The sequence below is a fragment of the Salvelinus fontinalis genome, chromosome 4 (assembly GCF_029448725.1).
Source record: "Salvelinus fontinalis isolate EN_2023a chromosome 4, ASM2944872v1, whole genome shotgun sequence".
Classification (NCBI taxonomy): Eukaryota; Metazoa; Chordata; class Actinopteri; order Salmoniformes; family Salmonidae; genus Salvelinus; species Salvelinus fontinalis.
The window spans coordinates 9,545,734-9,569,629 of NC_074668.1; the positions used below are offsets into that span (position 1 = coordinate 9,545,734).

At 42.8% G+C, this 23,896-nt stretch overlaps 1 protein-coding gene across 1 annotated transcript in view; it reads right to left on the minus strand.

Moving 5' to 3' along the window:
- unc5ca (unc-5 netrin receptor Ca) overlaps window positions 1-23,896 on the minus strand; it is a gene marked incomplete in the record, with an annotated part of 261,508 nt that overhangs the window by 87,994 nt on the left and 149,618 nt on the right. Inside the window, 3 exon segments of the mRNA XM_055918711.1 lie at window positions 2,304-2,468; window positions 3,986-4,153; window positions 14,498-14,678. Of these exon segments, the coding sequence (XP_055774686.1) occupies window positions 2,304-2,468; window positions 3,986-4,153; window positions 14,498-14,678 (514 nt within the window).

Sequence of the window (23,896 nt, forward strand, 5' to 3'; positions counted from 1 at the left end):
ATGCATATATTTAGATAACGTTCTTTCATTGATCGCTATATTCTGAACCCGTTCTCTCAATGTATTCTACTGAGACTGTCGACACAATTCTAATTAAAAGGTACACCATATTTAAACGGAGAGCTTAATAAGATCCATTTACTGAAAACCCTATTGAATTACAAATCCACAAGAAAATCTTTTAGCTAGCAAGTGGGAGGGTTTCCAGCTGTTGAAGTACATTTTTCAGTGTGCGCAAGGTAACCACACCTGTAGAGCACATTACCTGCCTGCCAGTGCATAATTTGGGACGGATCCTGCCGGAACAGGATCTGGCATCTCTCAGTTTTGGACCGTTTCATTCCAGACACCCATTTGCCAGGATCCAGCATGAAAAATAATGTTCACTGTTCGCTTTTATTATACATTGCAATCAGAGAACTTTGACTCCTCTTTAATTCTCCTGCACCCTAAACAAAGCCTAATGTGAAAACATGCCTGATATGCTAAGAATTGATTCTCGTGGAGCCAGCCCGGGTATATGGTTTGTGCAATATTGTAGCCTATATAGTCCAACGTGTGGCCATTGCTGTGGTGAGAGAAAGAAGCGTGCCTGTATCTCTCACAGAACTACTGTAAAATTTGATTCACTTTCTATGATCTCTCTCCCTCTCTGCGCTGATAGACATGAGCCTTCAACTCTCATCTCTACAGTGTTGCACTTCATCATTTATTTCCTTATAGAATCATAGCCGCGGAAAGTGTACTGGAGGTGCCACACCCCTGATAAATTGATATACATTTGCCAAAGTTATAGAATTACTGCTGTCTGTTCAGAAATAAATTAAATCATTCTGAATACTACACCTGGAGTGAGCCTATATTTAGTCATAGAGGATCAATAGCTTAAAAATAGCCTAGCTGTGGATTGTGTGTAGCCCAATCCCAAGGAATGCTTACAGTTGGGAACGTATGGCAAATCTGTCAGTGAATAGCATGCAGCTAAAACAGGCCTTTTGCAATACTTCAAATACAATCGTGGGAAAACACAGATTGGAAAGCAAATGGCTCCTGCTGAAAAGAGAAGAATCTAATCTGTCTGTAGGCTACCAAGTGATCAACTTCCAAATAGACATATGCAGCGAACATCATTGTTTTACAAAGAAAAACAAGAGAGATAAGCTTTTGGCAAGAGCGCATTGGCCATCGCTGGTGAGTGAGCTGTGCATCATTGGGTGAGTCAGTGAAACTGGAAAGCTTTTTTAGAACTACAATTTCCTCTTCATATTGTACAATATGTGTGTCTCCGTACAACTAGGCTCAGGCAATTGATGGATTCAAGACAAGGTCGTTTTTATTGATCTCAGTTTCTCAGTTTGTCAGTATCAAGTAGCCTGTCATTTCAATCATTTGTGAGGTATTAAAAATATTCTACTAGAAGTCTCCAATAATCTGAAATGATGTAGAATTGCATGAAATTTGTTTATAAAAGCAAAACAACAAAAAAATCCTTTGCAATTTCTGCAAGTGCCTCTACTCTGCTGCTCTATACCAGTATGTAAACGTGTTGATAACGCATGCAATGCTTTATTATAAAGGTGATTTTTGTTTTATGTCTTTCGGTACCTCAGAGCCCCCCTGGGTCAACACCGTCTCAAGCTCATTTTTTGTTCCGGCAACTCCCAATTTACAAATGAAGCACCGGCGCCTGCATTAGGTAAGTCTGAATACCAACTACTGAGAAGTACGTAGGAAAGGCATACATTTCCTGAGTCTGAATCAGGCCCATAGTGCATCTTGTGGTCAAAAATGTATAATAATGTAGATTGTTTTCTCTCCCTATTAACGTTCTACAGATCTGTACACCATCATCAATAGACACATTTACAGGACAAAACATTTTCCGTTCACATGTTTGATGAAGATGCTCACAGGCATACTTTGTTTTGTAAGTACACATATCTGTCTGTCCTTATCCTACCTCATTTGCACACACTGTACATATACTTTTTTTTCTGTTGTGTTATTGACTGTATGTTTGTTTATTTCATGTGTAACTCTGTGTTGTTGTTTGTGTCGCACTGCTTTTTTATATCTTGGCCAGGTCACAGTTGTAAATGAGGACTTGTTCTCAACTAGCCTACCTGGTTAAATAAAGATGAAACAAAAAGTGTATTGCTGATGTTGCGTGTGTATGAGAGCAGGAGGAAGGAGGTGAGAATATAACAGAGCCAGTGAAGAAGAGGAAGAGCGGGAGGTGAAGGAGGACAAGAAGGTGGAGCAGGAGGAGGAAGAAGAGTTAGTGGGGGAGGATGTTTACTCACTCTGCATACAGAGTCCGTCAGTACAGTTCTGGGACTGTAGGACCATACCCTCGCAGTCCTTGCCTCCATTTTTGGGTGCAGGGGCATTGCATTCTCTCCTGCGCCAGTGAGTGCACTCTGTACCACAAGTAGACCACTTACTCCACTCTGTCCACAACCCGTCGACTGCAGGGGAGAGTGAGAGATACAGGGTTCACTGGGATACAATATCAACACAGTTGATCTGGCTCTGAAGGTAAAATACAGAACAATAGAATACAGAACAATGATATATAGTACAGTACAGAGTTAAATGGAGTAGTATAGTATAAAACAGAATATATAATATACTGTAGAACACAACAGAGTAGACTAGAACAGAACACAATAGAATAGAATAGAGTAGACTAGAACAGAACACAACAGAATATAACAGAGTACACTAGAACAGAACACAACAGAATAGAATAGAGTAGACGAGAACATAACAGAATAGAACAGAGTAGACTAGAACAGAACACAACAGAGTAGACTAGAACAGAACACAACAGAGTAGACTAGAACAGAACACAACAGAGTAGACTAGTACAGAACACAACAGAATAGAACAGAGTAGACTAGAACAGAACACAACAGAATAGAACAGAGTAGACTAGAACAGAACACAACAGAATAGAACAGAGTAGACTAGAACAGAACACAACAGAATAGAACAGAGTAGACTAGAACAGAACACAACAGAATAGAACAGAGTAGACTAGAACAGAACACAACAGAACAGAGTAGACTAGAACAGAACACACCAGAGTAGACTAGAACAGAACACAACAGAGTAGACTAGAACAGAACACAACAGAGTACACTAGAACAGAACACAACAGAACAGACTAGAACAGAACACAACAGGGTAGACTAGAACAGAACACAACAGAGTAGACTAGAACAGAACACAACAGAGTACACTAGAACAGAACACAACAGAGTAGACTAGAACAGAACACAACAGAGTAGACTAGAACAGAACACAACAGAACAGAATAGACTAGAACAGAACACAACAGCGTAGACTAGAACAGAACACAACAGAGTAGACTAGAACAGAACATAACAGAGTAGACTAGAACAGAAAACAACAGCGTAGACTAGAACAGAACACAACAGAGTAGACTAGAACAGAACACAACAGAACAGAACACAACAGAGTAGACTAGAACAGAACACAACAGAGTAGACTAGAACAGAACACAACAGAGTAGACTAGAACAGAACACAACAGAGTAGACTACAACAGAACACACAGAACACAACAGAGTAGACTAGAACAGAACACAACAGAGTAGACTAGAACAGAACACAACAGAACAGAATAGACTAGAACAGAACACAACAGAATAGACTAGAACAGAACACAACAGAGTAGACTAGAACAGAACACACAGAACACAACAGAGTAGACTAGAACAGACTAGAACAGAGTAGACTAGAACAGAACACAACAGAGTAGACTAGAACAGAACACAACAGAATAGACTAGAACAGAACACAACAGAGTAGACTAGAACAGAACACACAGAACACAACAGAGTAGACTAGAACAGAACACAACAGAGTAGACTAGAACAGAACACAACAGAGTAGACTAGAACAGAACACAACAGAACAGAATAGACTAGGACAAAACACAACTGTATGCGTGTCCATACCAGTGCAGAGGGAGGTGCAGGCCAGCTTCTGGGTTGCCTGTCCATCACAGGGGGCTCCTCCGTTGAGCGGGGCGGGATTGGTACAGCTGCGAGTACGCTTTTGGTAACCGCGGCCACAGCGACTGTTACACACTGACCACTCTGTCCATGTCGACCAGCCGCCGTTCACTATGGTAACAGAGGACGGAGAGAATAAACGTCTACACACGCACAAAAAAGTTTGAATCTCGTCTTATATTTTAATCTTGGTCCCATTTAAAAAAAAATGTTGACGTATGATCAGAGGGATATGTCAGTATAGGCAGGGCTAAAAGTACATTTCATTTCTTCCCGGTACAGGACCTCCTACAACGGGGTCCAAAATGATTCACACCCTTGATAAATATGAGCAATAATGACTGTATAAAATAAATAAAATACTGAGCTACATTGTATCCTCAAAAATATGGGGAAATATATATTATTTTATACTAATAAAATTGCTCAGAGAAAGAGATTTTATTGAACAAGTAATATTTTAGTCAAAGGTAAGGGTAAAAAATGATTGACACCCCTAAAGATCCTTGGAAATAAAGTAGCCAAAAGCGTAGTATTTGTTCCCATATTCCTAACAAACTGCAAATGCTTCCAACAAATGTGTAGAGTCACAAGCTTAATGTCGGTAGTCCTTACATCATAATGTAGAAATATGAATCTTTAGGGGTGTCAATCATTTTGACCCGTACCTTGAGTTTTTTTTTATTGTTACTTTTTAAACTAAATATCTGTCTCTGAGCAATTGTATTAGTATAAAATAATATAATTTTCCATTTTTTAAGCATACAATACAGCTCAGTATTTGAATTATTTATTTTACAGTCATTATTGCTAATCTTTATGAACTGTGGCAATCATTTCAAACCCCACTAAGTGTGCATGCACAATTTTGTATGGGCTTGTGGCTCTGGAGGAGGCAAGCCCTCTTGCTGCGCCCTTCCAACACCTTTCCTGCACTTTTGGGAGGTTAATGGAGCCCAGCTGAGGGTAATAAGTCAATCAAGTGTGTGATTGGCTGGACAATCAGCCCAACAGTTGATTAGGCTGCTGCTGCTGCTCTCATTTGATTGAGAAGATTGGAGACAGCAGCAGACAGGTTGGGGGCAGAAGGACATTCAGTTTAAGATAACGGTTGTTATTTAAAATTATACTTAAAGTTTCTTATTTGTAAGCAGTTCTGTTGGTCAATTATGAAATTACAACTTAACTTTGAACTGCCTCACTGACCCTGAGACCATGGCAACGGTTTCTCCCCTGGCTCTGTCACAGGGTCTAATAATAAAGACGTCATATCGTATGTCCTTAAATGTATTACCTTTTAATGGGGCATGAACACCAAACAGGCATGATGTTTTCATCTGATAGGCAGGGTTGTTTTAAAGCAAAATTCCTGCAATTCCACACATTTTGCAATGGCTTAAGCCATGTACTTATGCTATCTGAGTGAATCAAAATATAACACAATCCATTGGGGCCCAATGCCATGAATTTTTGGATTCTCGCTGACTAGTTTTATTCTGGTGTTTGCTAGTTCTCAGAATGATCTTATTTAAAAATGTATATCTCCAATATATTTTCTATATAATTTATATCTGGTTTTAGTTTACACAGAAAACGTTCAGTTTACACTGAAAACGAGTGGCAGACACGATTTAGCAGCGGTGGCCCGCAGCTACTGAATAAACATAGGGGGAACGCTGCCTCCATTTGATGAATGGAAAGAGTCTATTGAAACACGAAAGAGTAATGACATTTGCCAATAGTCATTAGGTATATACTACTGTTCAAAAGTTTGGGGTCACTTAGAAATGTCTTTTTTGTCCATTAAAATAACAAATTTGATCAGAAATACAGTGTAGACATTGTTAATGTTGTAAATTACTATTGTAGCTGGAAACAGCTGATTTTTAATGGAATATCTACATAGGGGTACAGAGGCCCATTATAAGCAACCATCACTCCTGTGTTCCAATGGCACGTTGTGTTAGCTAATCCAAGGATATCATTTTAAAATGATAATAATGTTAGCACAGCTGAAAACTGTTGTTCTGATTAAAGAAGCAATAAAAAACTGGCCTTCTTTAGACTAGTTGAGTATCTGGAGCATCAGCATTTGTGAGTTCGATTACAGGCTCAAAATGGCCAGAAACAAATAATTTAATTCTGAAACTCGACAGTCTATTCTTGTTCTGAGAAATTAAGGCTATTCCATGTGAGAAATTGCCAAGAAACTGAAGATCTCATACAACGCTGTGTACTACTCCCTTCACAGAACAGTGCAAACTGTCTCTAACCAGAAAAGAAAGAGGAGTGGGAGGCCCCGGTGCACAACTGAGCAAGAGGACAAGTACAATATAGTGTCTAGTTTGAGAAACAGACGCCTCAGTAGTCCTCAACTGGCAGCTTCATTAAATAGTACCAGCAAAACATCAGTCTCAACGTCAACAGTGAAGAGGCAACTTCGGGATGCTGGCCATCTAGGCAGAATTGCAAAGAAAAACACATATCTCAGACTGGCCAATAAAAAGAAAAGATTAAGATGGACAAAAGAACACAGACACTGGACAGAGGAACTCTGCCTAGAAGGCAGTGAACAGTGAAGAGGTGACTCCTGGATGTCTGCCTACCCTTATTGGCCAACGTGCAATCATTGGAAAACAAACTGGACAATCAACGATTAAGACTATCCTGCCAATGGGACATTAAAAACTGCAATATCTTATGTTTCACTGAAACTTGGCTGAACAACGACACGGATAATATAGAGCTGGCTGGCTTTTCCATTTTTTCTGCAGGACAGAGCAGCTACATCTGGGTAGACGAGGGGCGGGGGTGTGTGTCTATTTGTCAATAACTTCTGGTGAGCGATGTCTAATATCAAAGAAGTCTCGAGGGGTTGCTCACCTGAGGTATAACCTCATGAAAAGCTGTAGACCACACTATCTACCAAGAGAGTTCAGATCTATATTATTCGTAGCTGTCTATTTACCACCACAAACTGATGCTGGCACTAAGACCGCACTCAACGAGTTGTATAAGGCCATAAGCAAACAAGAAAATGCTCATCCAGAAGCGGTGCTCCTAGTGTCCGGGGACTTTAAAGCAGGCAAACTTAAATTCATTTTACCTAATTTCTACCAGCATGTCACATGAAAAAGACAATTCTAGACCACCTTTACTCCACACACAGAGTCGTGTACTAAGCTCTCCCTCGTCATCCATTTGGCAAATCTGACCATAATTCTATCCTACTGATTCCTGCTTACAAGCAAAAACTAAAGCAGGAAGTATCACTGACTCGCTCAATACAGAAGTGGTCAGATGACGTGGATGCTACGCTACAGGACTTTTGCTAGCACAGACTAGAATATGTTCCGTGATTCATCCAATGGCATTGAGGAGAATACCACCTCAGTCACCAGCTTCATCAATAAGTGCGTCAACAATGTCATTCCCACAGTGACCGTACATACATTTCCCAACATCCGCCCCGAGCTAAAGGCTAGAGCTGCCACTTTCAGTGAGCGGGACACTAATCGGGACATTTATAAGAAATCCCACTATGCCGTCAGACTAACCATCAAACAGGCAAAGCGATAATACAGGACTAAGATTGAATCCTACTACACCGGCTCAGACGCTCATCGGATGTGGCAGGGCTTGAAACTATTCCGGACTACAAAGGGAAACCCAGCCACGAGCTGCCCAGTGACACGAGACTACCAGACGAGCTAAATGCCTTTTGTGCTTGCTTTGAGGCAAGCAACACTGAATCATGCATGAGAGCACCAGCTGTTCCAGATGACCGTGTGATCACGCTCTCTATAGCCTATGTGAGCAAGACCTTTAAACAGGTCAACATTCACAAAGCTGCGGGGCTAGATTGATTATCAGGATGTGTACTCAAAGCATGCACGGACCAACTGGCAAGTGTCTTCACTGACATTTTCAACCTGTCCCTGGCAGAGTCTGTATTACCTGCATGTTTCAAACAGACCACCATAGTCCCTGTACCCAAGAACGCCAATGTAACCTGCCTAAATGATTACCGCCCAGTAGCACTCACGTCGGTAGCCATGAAGTGCTTTGAAAGGCTGGTCATGGCTCACATCAACACCATTATGCCAGAAACACTAGACCCACACCTCCCTCTGCAACTGGATCCTAGACTTCCTGATGGGCCGTCCGCAGGTGGTAAGGGTAGTCAACAACAATCCTGCTACGCTGATCTTTAACACTGGGGCCCCTCAGGGGTGCGTGCTTAGTCCCCTCCTGTACTCCCTGTTCACACTCGACTGCGTGGCCAGGCACGGCACCAACTCCATCATTTAAGTTTGCTGACGACACAACAGTGGGAGGCTTGATCACCGACAATGATGAGACAACCTATAGGGAGGAGGTCAGAGACCTGGCAGTGTGGTGCCAGGACAACAACCTCTCTCTCAATGTGAGCAAACTTAGAACCTCTCTCTCTCAATGTGAGCAGCTAAAAGGAGCTGATCGTGGACTATAAGAAAAGGGGGGCCGAACAGGCCCCCATTAACATCGATTGGACTGAAGTGGAGCGGGTCGAGAGTTTCAAGTTCCTTGGTGTCCACATCACCAACAAACTATCATGGTCCAAACACAAAAAGACAATCATGAACAGGGCACGACAACACCTTTTCCCTCACAGGAGACTGAAAAGATTTGGCATCGGTCCTCAGATCCTCAAAAACTTCTACAGCTTAACCATCGAGAGCATCCTGACCGGTTGCATTACCACCTGGTATGGCAACTGATCAGCATCTGACCGTAAGGCGCTACAGAGGGTAGTGCGTACGGCCCAGTACATCACTGGGGCCAAGCTCCCTGACACCCAGGAGCCTATATACTAGGCAGTGTCAGAGGAAGGCCCACAAAATTGTCAAAGACTCCAGTCACCCAAGTCAAAGACTGTTCTCTCTGCTACCACACGGCAAGCGGTACCGGAGTGCCAAGTCTAGGACCAAAAGCCATAAGACTACTGAAAGCCATAAGACTACTGAACAACTAAACTAATCAAATGGCCACCTGGACTATTTACATTGTCCCCCCCTTGATTTGACACTACTGCTTCTAGCTGTTTATTATCATAGTCACTTTATAAATTATCTTGACAAACCTGTACTCCAGCACATTCACTCGGTACCCTTACCCTTGTATATAGCTTCCACATTGACTCGGTACCTCCTGCATATAGCCTCTACATTGACTCGGTACCTCCACCCCCGGTATGTAGTCGCCACATTGACTCTGTACCGGCACCTCCTGTATATAGTCTCCACATTGACCAGGTACCTCCTGCATATAGTCTCCACATTGACTCGGTACCGGTACCCCCTGTATATAGTCTCCACATTGACCAGCTAACTCCTGTATATAGTTTCCACATTGACTCAGTACAGGTACCCCCTGTATATAGTCTCCACATTGACCAGGTACCCCCTCTATATAGTCTCCACATTGACCAGGTACCCCCTGTATATAGTCTCCACATTGACCAGGTACCCCTTCTTTATAGTCTCCACATTGACTCGGTACAGGTACCTCCTGTATATAGTCTCCACATTGACCAGGTACCCCCTGTATATAGTCTCCACATTGACCAGGTACCCCCTGTATATAGTCTCCACATTGACCAGGTACCCCTTCTTTATAGTCTCCACATTGACTCGGTACAGGTACCTCCTGTATATAGTCTCCACATTGACCAGGTACCCCCTGTATATAGTCTCCACATTGACCAGGTACCCCCTGTATTTAGTCTCCACGTTGACCAGGTACCCCCTGTATATAGTGTCCACGTTGACCAGGTACCCCCTGTATTTAGTCTCCACGTTGACCAGGTACCCCCTGTATATAGTCTATATAGTCTCCACGTTGACCAGGTACCTCCTGTATAAAGTCTATATAGTCTCCACGTTGACCAGGTACCTCCTGTATATAGTCTATATAGTCTCCACGTTGACCAGGTACCTCCTGTATATAGTCTATATAGTCTCCACGTTGACCAGGTACCTCCTGTATATAGTCTATATAGTCTCCACGTTGACCAGGTACCTCCTGTATATAGTCTATATAGTCTCCACGTTGACCAGGTACCTCCTGTATATAGTCTATATAGTCTCCACGTTGACCAGGTACCTCCTGTATATAGTCTATATAGTCTCCACGTTGACCAGGTACCTCCTGTATATAGTCTATATAGTCTCCACGTTGACCAGGTACCTCCTGTATATAGTCTATATAGTCTCCACGTTGACCAGGTACCTCCTGTATATAGTCTATATAGTCTCCACGTTGACCAGGTACCTCCTGTATATAGTCTATATAGTCTCCACGTTGACCAGGTACCTCCTGTATATAGTCTATATAGTCTCCACGTTGACCAGGTACCTCCTGTATATAGTCTATATAGTCTCCACGTTGACCAGGTACCTCCTGTATATAGTCTATATAGTCTCCACGTTGACCAGGTACCTCCTGTATATAGTCTATATAGTCTCCACGTTGACCAGGTACCCCCTGTATAGAGCCTTGTTGTTGTTATGTACATTTATTGTGTTACTTTTTGAATGATTCGATTTTTTAAAACTTTAGTTTATTTAGTAAATATCTTATTAACTCTATTTCTTGTACTGCATTGTTGGTTAAGGGCTTGTAAGTAAGCATTTCACAGTAAGGTTTAAACCTGTTGTATTCGGCGCATGTCACAAATACAATTTGATTTGATTTGTGTTTCATTTGTGTGCCCATGCAGCTGTGTGTTAGTTTACGCTCACATGGAACAGTGTTTGGTACAGGATTTGATATTTGGGAGGTTTTAAGGATTAATCATGTGAAGAAACTCTCCCTCTCCCCATTTTGTCAAAAAGCCTTCTCTCATTTCTATCCCTTCATTTGCCGTGTCAAAGACAGAGAGGGAGAGAGGGAACACTGGAGACGGAGAACAGGGTGGATTCCAACAAAGTCATCAGAGGCTGAGCAGACATCAAAGCTTCCTCCGTTACTCCCCCATCTCATTTCTAACGGCGATAATGACTGTTTAAACGCGCGGCAGCTCAGGAGTCCCACGTCTATTACATGCACACACACACACGCGCACGAACCCGCACAGACACACACACGCACTCCGATGTTTACCGACGTGTTCGTCTTCACTCCACTATCCCTACAGCGCTCATTAGTTAGCAGCACATCCTCAGATCCTGCAGCAACACACTCTCCTTCCCACTGCTATAATAACCTCCCATCACACTATGTCAGCTCTCAGAAAATGCAGAGGAAACAGAGTCCACACAATCCGGCGCTGGGTGTAGCTCCTATGGACAACAGTTCCAATGTGATAGTGACAAAAGCCCTATGGGAGAGAGCGGCTTGCCTGAGACTTCATTAATTAATGCCATTTAGCAGATACTTTCAGCCAAAGCAACTTGCAGTCGTGGTTGCATACAGTAATTGGTATGTGTGGCCCCAGCGGGAATCAAACCCACAACCCTTTGGCTTTGCAAGTGCCACACCCTACCAACTGAGCCACATAGGACCTTAAAGTTTCCTCTTTCAAACAAATATGAAATGTTTATTCGTGTTTAGCTGAATAGTCCATTCTGTTGGTTTTCAATGAATGTGTCTGTCAGTAGGAAATGAAATATGAACCAAACTGTTCTCTATTTAAGGGGCAATCTGAAATTGGTGAATTCATTTTTTGAAATTTCAAATTGTTGTTATATTGCCATTGATTCTTGAAGAACTTTTCTCCAGCCCTATCCCTCAGCTGTTGACAACAGTGGTGTGGTGACAGCTGTGATGTCATTTGAATTGTAGTCGTAGTTGAGTGGCCTGCAGTGAAGCACGTGTTGAGCCTGATGTCTGGTAGAAATGGGAAAGTGTTGAAGCTGAAATTCATCGTGACCTATCTCTCACTATGTGTGTGTGTGTGTGTGTGTGTGTGTGTGTGTGTGTGTGTGTGTGTGTGTGTGTGTGTGTGTGTGTGTGTGTCCTATCTCTCACTATGTGTGTGTGTGTGTGTGTGTGTGTGTGTGTGTGTGAGACCTATCTCTCTCTACATCCATCTGAAAAGCAGCAGGAAACTGCTCCATCACAATGGGAGTAATACATTGCTTATCCTGAAAAATATATATTTCTCCTTCCCTGAACTGGAGCTGGCCCTCTGAAAAAAGCCCTGGCCTTCTAAAAAAAGCCCTCTGAAAAAAGCCCTGGCCCTATGAAAAAAACCCTCTGAACTGGTGCTGGCCCTATGAAAAAAGCCCTCTGAACTGGTGCTGGCCCTATGAAAAAAAACCTCTGAACTGGTGCTGGCCCTATGAAAAAAGCCCTCTGAACTGATGCTGGCCCTATGAAAAAAGCCCTCTGAACTGGTGCTGGCCCTATGAAAAAAGCCCTCTGAACTGGTGCTGGCCCTATGAAAAAAGCCCTCTGAACTGGTGCTGGCCCTATGAAAAAAGCCCTCTGAACTGGTGCTGGCCCTATGAAAAAAGCCCTCTGAACTGGTGCTGGCCCTATGAAAAAAGCCCTGGCCCTATGAAAAAAGCCGCGGCCCTATGAAAAAAGCCCTCTGAACTAGTGCTGGCCCTATGAAAAAAGCCCTCTGAACTGGTGCTGGCCCTATGAAAAAAGCCCTCTGAACTAGTGCTGGCCCTATGAAAAAAGCCCTCTGAACTGGTGCTGGCCCTATGAAAAAAGCCCTCTGAGAATAACAGAGAGAAGATGTTCAATATGCTCCTGTAAAGTGATGAAGGTGTTGTGGGTAAAACACATAGGACATGAAGATGTTGTGGGTAACACACATAGGACATGATGGTGTTGTGGGTAAAACACATAGGACATGAAGGTGTTGTGGGTAAAACACATAGGACATGATGGTGTTGTGGGTAAAACACATAGGACATGATGGTGTTGTGGGTAAAACACATAGGACATGAAGGTGTTGTGGGTAAAACACATAGGACATGATGGTGTTGTGGGTAACACACATAGGACATGATGGTGTTGTGGGTAAAACACATAGGACATGATGGTGTTGTGGGTAAAACACATAGGACATGATGGTGTTGTGGGTAAAACACATAGGACATGAAGGTGTTGTGGGTAAAACACATAGGACATGACGATGTGCTTCTCAATGCAGATACAACATGACGTTCCGATACCTTCAGTCACTATGGCTACGGCCCTCATTCACTACTTCCCACAAATCTAAAACCATTTGATTGGTAGAGGCATGGGCTAGTGGGAGTTTCCACCACATTTCTTATACCAGTCATTTCCTTTCATATCGGGGAAGGAAAGTAAGAAAAAAAGCACTCTTTGCGAGGAAGGAGAGATAATTGGGACACGGCCATGGTTCTTTGTTGTGGACCCTGGGCTTGTGTGCTCAGCCATTTGGAACACACAGGCTCATTTAGGATCTGGCCTGGGATCGGTGGGTTTTAATTGGTAAGGGTCAGGTGGGAACATTAGGCATGTTACAGAGAGCATGTTGGCTGGATGAGCAGGCTCATTACATTGAGCAGAGGGAGGTTTTCTTGGCTAATCGTGCTGATTAGGGGGAAAGCGTGCTATGGTTGACTGACGATGAGTGTTGTTTATGGTTATGGGGAAATGTACAGTAATTGGTTTGTCAGTTTATCGGTTGGTCTGTGTTCGGCATTGTGGACAGGTATGACTGTCTGGGTGATAAATAGTATAGTATCGTCCCAAATGGCACCCTATTCCATTTATAGTCCACTACAGATGTAGGATCTTAATTTGAGCCAGTTTACTACAGCAGGAAAATAATGCTGCAGCAACAGGAATTGTGAAAAATGATGTGGACTAAAATTAATGGCCATTTTTGTAGGGTTGTCTGAAATTTCAAAGTGGAAATTACAAACCTCAGATACAAGTTTAGAATGTTCAGCATTGCAGTCAAGGTCTCTGGCAACAGGGTGATCAAATTATGACCCTACATCTGTATGTAGGGAATAGGCTGTCATCTGGGACACAGACCATGTCTCTGTGTTACAGAATGATGATCTGGTTGTGTTGATTGATAGTGGTTTGGTAAAGATGACCGTCTATGTTATGGAGAAAGACACTGTACATACATACAACTGTAATGTACAGATACATTGGAGATGTAGCCTAGTAGCTGGCTTACAGAGCCGATGCAGGTGATGGGAGAGAAGGATGCTAAGATTGAGGATCAATCTAGGTAGAGTTGATTAGAGCTGAGGCCATGTACTGTAGATCAGGACCCGTCTTCAAAAACGTAGGAGTGCTGATCTAGGATCAGGTCCTCCCCCTGCCCCTATTATCTTATTTATTATGATCTAAAAGGGAAAACTGATCCTAGATCAGCATTTCCACTCTGAGACGCTTGATACACACAGGCTCAGGTGTAGACACAGTCTAGTGACCATACAACAGGTGTCTATAGAGACAAAGTCTACTCACCATAGACAATAACAGTAGCAGTGGTACTTCTCCTCTTGGCAACAATGTTCTTGGCCACGCACGTATAGTTGGCCGTGTCTGACAGTCTGGCCTGCTTAATAATCAGGTTGTGGTCAATGGTGATGTAGAAATTACGGTCATCAGCCGGGTCAATGATCTCCTCGTTCTTCAACCACTCCACCTGAGATGGACACAAGGAGAAAACTGTGTGAGGAGGGAAGGAAGGAGGGAGGGAGGTAAGAACCAGGTGAAAGAGAGGACAGGAGGAAGCTAGCTTCATTTATGACACTAATCACATTTCCTGAATGCCATAGTTACTGCCACAGCTCTCGTAAATTGAACCTGTCAAAAGGTTTACGGCACGCACCGTAAATGTCAAAACCTATCAAATGTAATGTTTTTTTATTTCCCTTTCACATTAGGGGAATGGAATTTTCAGTCATCGAAAGGGAAATTCTGTGTTTTTCTTAGTTTCCCGTCACATGCTTTTCCTTATGAGTTCTGCTCTGATGGAAATTCACAGCGCCTCCCTTGCTCTCACTGGGAGCAGTGTCTGACCTGACTTGCATGGTGGCTCCTTGGAAATTAATTCTATCAACAGTGACAATGCAGCTGTACGGGAAAAGGACAAGGACATGCCAGAAACAACAACAATAACAACATACAAGTACAGACTCAGAACAAAGGGACATGCTTGCTGTATGAAGCTGTATGATCAAAATGACCTTGAAAATCCTAATCAAGCCCAGTCCAAGCAGCTATAGGATCAGACTATTGAATGTTCAGGATGAGTTCAGAGTTCATAACCTCCCCATCTACCCCAGAAGTAGGTGTGAGGGAGTCATTATTTTGGGTGTGGAACTGTGTGAAGGCGATAGCTTGTTAGCCCGCATCGGTAATAGAAGTGTCTGCTTTTAACTGTCTGTCTTACACTAAAGGCTTGAAATGAAAGCTGAAAGAGCCAAGTGAAAATTCCAGCAGTGCTTCAACTGAGCAAGACACACACACACACACACAGAACCTCACGTAACCCAGAAACCAGGCAGGGTAGCAAAGCTGATGTCATGCGCAGAGTATGATTCATACACGTAAATAGATGGGCACAGTGTATTGTAGCACTAACCCATGCTAACAGAGCAATGTTACGGTGTTCATATTAGACAGCCTAAATCTCAGCAATTTAGTTATTTATATTTATGTTTTTTGTTGGACATCGTACAGTGCCACAAAGCTGTGGGAGCTGTGTCAGGCAGGCAGGCAAGCAGGCAGGGGACAGGAGTCAGAGGCAGAGCAACTGATCTACAGGCTTTGGACTGAGACCCAGGCTTACTGAGACAGTCTGAGCTCTCTATAATACCCTAAACCACCGTTAGGTCCGTTCACTACCCATCATTGGAGCTAGGAGGAAAAAAGTTGGGTTCTTTCTATCAGCAACACTAAATCCCATATTTTCTTCCTACTATATGGAGTGTCTATTTCAGGCAGGTGAAGCCAGAGAGCCATTTCAGTCAATATCAGTCTCATTTATGAATAGTTATTATCTGATATATACATAGATTTGTATAATCATCACAGCACGTCATTTAAATATCTGACTAATCATTTGATTACGCTGTAGGATTTTAACGCGTGAAACATTGAAAGTCATTCAAATCATTTCGGGGGTTGTTTTCCAGTTTAAAAGGGCTCCTTTTTGGCATTACTACAGCAGACACAAATATCAACAAACGCCATAATGCAGGTGTGCATTTCACCCCACTCCTTCATCCGTGCTCCAGGCTACTCCCCACTGTGCAAAATCAGCAAAACCCCTAGACCAAGCCAGCATCGGTTTGGAAAGTGTTCGTGTGAAGACCAAGGGGAGGTAGAAAAGAGACGGAAACCCAGTGGGAATACCACTTTGGAGATTAGTAATGAAAGCAGAGGGAGAGAGAGTGAGGGTGTGTTTATAGAATGGTTAATGCCTGCTAGCATGCTGAAGCCAAAGTTAAAGTCTTGCAATATAAGTTGTTTTTATTTATTTATTTCCTTGACTGGAATTTCCAGCCTTGACCATTTGGTTTGCTGCAGGTTGTTGGTTCGAATACCCGAGCCGACAAGGTGAACAATCTGTCTGTGCCCTTGAGCAAGGCCTTATTTTTGCTCCAGGGGAGCCGTACCACTATGGCTGACCTTAAAAACAGCATATTTTACTGCACCTATCCAGTGTATCTGACACGTCCCTTAATTGTCCCTAATTGATAAATGTTTTGCTACAACTTCAGAGTCCGTTGGAAAGGATCAGCCTGAGCAAAGTGAGGTGTATAATCACTGATCTACAAATAGTTTTCACTGACAAATAATCGGCTTTGTGTGATTAAGATTCACAGAGTTACGCCTTCTCTGGCTTAGGTTGATACCGCATCAAACACACAGGCACAGCCAGACATTGATTGATTGATTAATTGATTGATTGGAAACAGCTTGTGTCAGTTAAAGAACATTTCCTAGTATTTTCTACCTGCAGCAAACCTAGTGGATAATGCTGGAAACACCGGTCAAAGAAAACTCCACATAAAACAACCAAAACAACTGTCCCTAGTCATAATACACTGATACAAAACCAGACATCCTCTGCAGTATTTGTCTAGATAATATCACAATGCCACTACTGAATGGTCAAACAAAACAAACCTCACATAATTCAACACCATTGGTAATTCCCTGGTACCAAATGGTACAAACCTACGATTCTATAAACGAATCTCACAGAAATGAGTTGTAATTAATATGCACATTATTAGAAAAAAGTCATTTCAAAGTCACTACCTGCTAAATAATGGACTGTTAAATAAGGGGTAATCAAAAGCTGTTTTACAACAGCAGCACACAATTAAGTAACATTACTGTTCTTCGGTGAGATTCCAAAAAACATAACGATGATCTTTAGCTCTGAGATAATTGTTCCTTGATTCCTTACCGTTAGACTTAGTGATTCCTTCCCAATGGACTTAGTGATTCCTTCCCAATGGACTTAGTGATTCCTTCCCAATGGACTTAGTGATTCCTTCCCAATGGACTTTGTGATTCCTTACCGTTAGACTTAGTGATTCCTTCCCAATGGACTTAGTGATTCCTTCCCAATGGACTTAGTGATTCCTTCCCAATGGACTTAGTGATTCCTTCCCAATGGACTTAGTGATTCCTTCCCAATGGACTTAGTGATTCCTTACCGTTAGACTTAGTGATTCCTTACCAATGGATTTAGTGATTCCTTACCAATGGACTTAGTGATTCCTTCCCAATGGACTTAGTGATTCCTTCCCAATGGACTTAGTGATTCCTTCCCAATGGACTTAGTGATTCCTTCCCAATGGACTTAGTGATTCCTTACCGTTAGACTTAGTGATTCCTTACCAATGGACTTAGTGATTCCTTACCAATGGACTTAGTGATTCCTTACCAATGGACTTAGTGATTCCTTACCGTTAGACTTAGTGATTCCTTACCAATAGACTTAGTGATTCCTTACCATTAGACTTAGTGATTCCTTACCATTAGACGTAGTGATTCCTTACCAATGGACTTAGTGATTCCTTACCAATGGACTTAGTGATTCCTTACCAATGGACTTAGTGATTCCTTACCAATGGACTTAGTGATTCCTTACCAATGGACTTAGTGATTCCTTACCAATGGACTTAGTGATTCCTTACCAATGGACTTAGTGATTCCTTCCCAATGGACTTAGTGATTCCTTCCCAATGGACTTAGTGATTCCTTCCCAATAGACTTAGTGATTCCTTACCAATAGACTTAGTGATTCCTTACCAATAGACTTAGTGATTCCTTACCAATGGACTTAGTGATTCCTTACCAATGGACTTAGTGATTCCTTACCAATGGACTTAGTGATTCCTTACCAATGGACTTAGTGATTCCTTACCAATGGACTTAGTGATTCCTTACCAATGGACTTAGTGATTCCTTCCCAATGGACTTAGTGATTCCTTACCAATGGACTTAGTGATTCCTTACCAATGGACTTAGTGATTCCTTACCAATGGACTTAGTGATTCCTTACCATTAGACTTAGTGATTCCTTACCGTTAGACTTAGTGATTCCTTACCATTAGACTTAGTGATTCCTTACCATTATGTCACGAACCGGCTCAAAGCCCGTAACAAAAGGGAGACACGTGGAGATAAGAAGTAACAAAATATATATTTATTAAATAAAGAAACTATGTATAATATATAATGGTGTGTGTAATCAGTAATCAGTAGTGTAAATGAATGTTTTGCATGGATGAATGTGATAATGCAAGGTGTTGAAAGATGCTAAAACAAACAACCAAAAAGCACAACCAAACGCAACAAAATCTATCAGTGTCTGTATGGAGAGAGTCTCCTTGATGAATGGGGAAGTGGTGATTTTATCCTGGGAGAGTGGGCCCAGGTGTTCCCCATGTAGCTGACGACCCTCCCAACTCCGCCCACCGACATCCTAATAGGGAAACAAGAGCAAGGAGAGAGAGAAAATGGTAGACAGAATGGGAGGGTCGTCACATTCCCCCCCATAAAACCGGGGACCAACAAGGACCCCGGAACAACATACCGCCCTCTGCGTCCCAAACTGACACAGCACTTGCGTCCCAAATTTATGAGGGGTACGTGTTCCCTCTTCCAAATTTGCCCCAGCCAATCTCCTCTCCAGACCTCAGCAACCTTTGTGCACGGGAAGCAACCTTTAAGAGGAAAGAAGACTCCCCAGACCTCAGCAACCTTAATACATAGGAAGCAACATTTAAGAGAAAAGAAGACTCCCCAGACCAGGACGGAATAGACAGGAAAGACAGAACCTGACCCTACAAACATTCAGGAAGAGGGCGCACGAGACCACATCAGCTACAACCTCCAACGAAAAGAACAAAGTCCTTAATTTTTTTTAAACTCCCAACGATTCATAGCCACTTCCCAACGTAACAGACTACTCATTTCAATCTACCTTTTTTTTGTACGAGGCCAAGGACCCACACAGTCAATGATCGAATACTCAAAAGGTTGGCTGAGTACAGGAGTAGGAAACCGTTGTACCGTCTTAATAGCTTGATTAGGTTTACCAGTTAATTGACAGGTGTGACAAGTTTTGATGAAATCAGAGACATCCCTCTTTAATCTAGGCCAAAAGAAATGTCGTAATATGCGATGGTATGTTTTCCTCACACCCATATGTCCAGCAACACCATTGTGAGAAGTTGTCAAAACCAACTCACGAAGCTTTACTGGTACCACAACCTGACTAATCGCCTCCCCCAGAAAACGACTACCATGAGACACCCACTTTCTCATCAGGACATCCTCTTGGAGAAAATAGCAATGGGTGACATCTCCCAACTGTTCCACAGGCACAATTTGGTCACGCAACTCTTCCAATGTGGGGTCAGTCCGCTGCGCACTGACTAGATCTGAGTGGGTAACAGACAACGGAATAACAGGGAAAGCAGTGGCATACTTCTTTGTGGTATTCTCATCAGTCGGCACAGTGACCAGTTCGCCACGACTCATAGAACTCATCACTGCACACGCACGGAACATCCCTGGGGAGCTCTGTACACTCTCATCTGGAATCTCAACAACTGACGGCTTTATGGGAACAACTCGAGATGGAAACACAACAGGCCATACACGATCACCAGCCAAGTTATTCCCAAGAACAACGTCAACACCCTCAATAGGCAACGAAGGACGCACCCCCACAACAACCTCACCTTTTACCAGCCCACAATCCAACATCATTTTATGTAATGGAACTGAAAGAGTGGTCAAACCTATCCCCCTAATTAGAACACTCTTCCCCGAATCAGTCTCAGCTGAAAAGGGTAACACAGACTCCAACACAAACGATTCGGAGGCACCTGTGTCTCTCAAGATCTTCACTGGCACCAATTCCTTACTCCCTAATATAGACACAAAACCTTCCGTAATGAAAGGTAAATAGCCTGAGTGAATATGGACTTTCACCTGCGCCTGAGACCATGTGTCATGAGTGAACTGATGTGAAACAGGCGCAGCTAACGCCGTAGGCTTAGATTTAACGTAATCACGCGTACTGAATTTGTCCTTTTCCCTGAGAACCGGACATTCGTTTTTCCAATGACCTGAATCATGACAGTAATGACACTCTTGCCCAAAGTCAGCTCTTCCACGGGATTCAGGCTCAACCCTAGTTGAATTGAACTCTGCCCGTGAACCAAAGTATCTCGGTGAGCGAAGCCCAAATCTATCCGAACGCCCCCACTCATTCCGAATACGGGGCTCTGCAAAGACTCTTTTGTGAGTTAACATATACTCATCCGCCAAAACCGCTGCTTCAACGACATTCTTTACTTTTCGTTCGTTAATATACGTGGCAATACGATCAGGGATTGTGTCCTTAAATTGCTCTAACATAATCAGATCACACAGCCCTTGGAAAGTCACAACTGCAGAGGCAGAACACCAGCGATTAAACTGTACAGATAATTGTCGCGCAAACTCCACATGAGTCTGTTGATCATCCCTTTTTAAAGTTCTAAATCGTTGGCGGTAAGCCTCAGGGACCAATTCATAAATCTGCAACACAGCCATTTTAACCTTATCATAACAGGTACTGTCGTGTACACTAAGAGCTGAATATGCTTCCTGCGCTTTACCAGTCAGCACACACTGCAACATTAAGGTGCGGTCAGAATCAGGCCAACTCCTAGCGTCAGCAACACGCTCAAACAACAAAAAGAATGTCTCAGGGTCCTTTTCATTAAACTGAGGCAATAACCGTAAGTTCCCAACAATATCAAATATGTCCGGGGCACGACCAAAAGAGGAACGACCCCTAGGTAACTCTTGGTCACCTTCCCAGAACAAACTCTCCCCTGAAATCTTTCCTTCCCTAATCAACTCTATCCGTTCTTGTTGCAACTTGATTTTAGCCATCTCCATATCTTGTTTAAATGCTAATTCCTTTTCATACTTTACACGATCATGATTTAGCTTCTCACGATCATGCTCTAGCTTGTCACGATCATGCTGCAGCTGTAACAGAAGCAGTTCTTTCTGCTGTTCAAAAAGAAGACTACTAGGACTAACCGATGGAATGGCCATTGTAACGTTACGGGGAGATGACTCCTCAGCAGAGGCTGGCCCAGTGGTAACTTCAAGAACACCACTCTCCATCAGATTGGCCTTCAATATCAACCTAATAGAATTCTTTAAACGTTTATCACTAATTTCAACCTTGTAATATTCGGCGATTTTCAACAGCTGTTCTTTAGTACCTAATTCTAACAATTCCTCTGATGGAAAGCGAATGAACTCATCTACAAAAGACGCCATAGTTACAAAAAAAAATCTCACTCTTCCCCTCTGCTGAGCACACCAGACCACAACTCAAGAAATGACAATCACCCTGAGCACCACAGAAGAGAGGAGATACGGAGCTTCCCCAAAACCTACTATAACTCAACCCTAGTCTTCGTGCGGATTTGCGGTGGGTATTTACGCACTGTAGCCCGCTGGCAAGGTAATAAACCCCCCAGCACGCTGGCAGATTCCACCAAGCCACGGATGTGCCCCCGAGACAACTGCTCAGTCCACAGACACCACACAAAAATAACAAACATTAACCATGCCCAACATATTCCAAAAATGAAACACGTCACTAAGCCTATCAGGGGTAAAAGGCTATAGCTCCGGGTAGTAAATTCCACTACCCTACCAAATCTCCCACTGAGGTACACAGCCGATTACTCACCTCCTCAGACCGATGTCCCAACAGAAAGTAGAACAAGAGTTTCCAGGCTGGGCAGGGCCTGGAAACTAACCATTATACTCTCTCTCCAACGCAGCACACAAACCAAACAACAAAGGCAACCAATACTAGGCCTATCAAACTCAAACCAAATATGTAAACCAAACACGTACCTCCACGTTCTCCCAAACCAATACGTTCAATTATCCCGGACGAGCCCCCACTTGTCACGAACCGGCTCAAAGCCCGTAACAAAAGGGAGACACGTGGAGATAAGAAGTAACAAAATATATATTTATTAAATAAAGAAACTATGTATAATATATAATGGTGTGTGTAATCAGTAATCAGTAGTGTAAATGAATGTTTTGCATGGATGAATGTGATAATGCAAGGTGTTGAAAGATGCTAAAACAAACAACCAAAAAGCACAACCAAACGCAACAAAATCTATCAGTGTCTGTATGGAGAGAGTCTCCTTGATGAATGGGGAAGTGGTGATTTTATCCTGGGAGAGTGGGCCCAGGTGTTCCCCATGTAGCTGACGACCCTCCCAACTCCGCCCACCGACATCCTAATAGGGAAACAAGAGCAAGGAGAGAGAGAAAATGGTAGACAGAATGGGAGGGTCGTCACAATTAGACTTAGTGATTCCTTACCAATGGACTTAGTGATTCCTTACCAATGGACTTAGTGATTCCTTACCAATGGACTTAGTGATTCCTTACCGTTAGACTTAGTGATTCCTTACCAATGGACTTAGTGATTCCTTACCAATGGACTTAGTGATTCCTTACCAATGGACTTAGTGATTCCTTACCAATGGACTTAGTAATTCCTTACCAATGGACTTAGTAATTCCTTACCAATGGACTTAGTGATTCCTTACCAATGGACTTAGTGATTCCTTACCAATGGACTTAGTAATTCCTTACCAATGGACTTCGTAATTCCTTACCAATGGACTTAGTAATTCCTTACCAATGGACTTAGTGATTCCTTACCAATGGACTTCGTAATTCCTTACCAATGGACTTAGTAATTCCTTACCAATGGACTTCGTAATTCCTTACCAATGGACTTAGTAATTCCTTACCAATGGACTTAGTGATTCCTTACCAATGGACTTAGTGCTAAGATGATCTTTTGTTTTTTTAGGAAACTCCCCCCTGATCAGTTCAGTGGTAAATTGTAGTCCTATCAATTCTAATACTCGCAGTAATATCATGAATTACAGCATTCATCAAAACATACCGTTAGAAATAAACATTTGAAGCTGGTTTCTTGATGTGGGCTATGCCGAGCTGAGACAAAGAAACCTCCTGTGGCAGAGGGAGGGATGGTTACAGTGTGTGTGTGTGTGTGTGTGTGTGTGTGTGTGTGTGTGTGTGTGTGTGTGTGTGTGTGTGTGTGTGTGTGTGTGTGTGTGTGTGTGTGTGCACGCTGGTGTGTGTGTGTGTGTGTAGCCGTTAGTCACAGCTGGGGGATGGAGAGTAGTTTATTGGATCAGACCAGCCCCCCACTGAGACACAGAGTGTGTTATTCTAACCTCCTCTCTCCAGGACGCCCTGTCTTTCTCTGAGACACACACCGTTAAACACACCTCGAATGGCCCTGTGCACTTGGCCTGG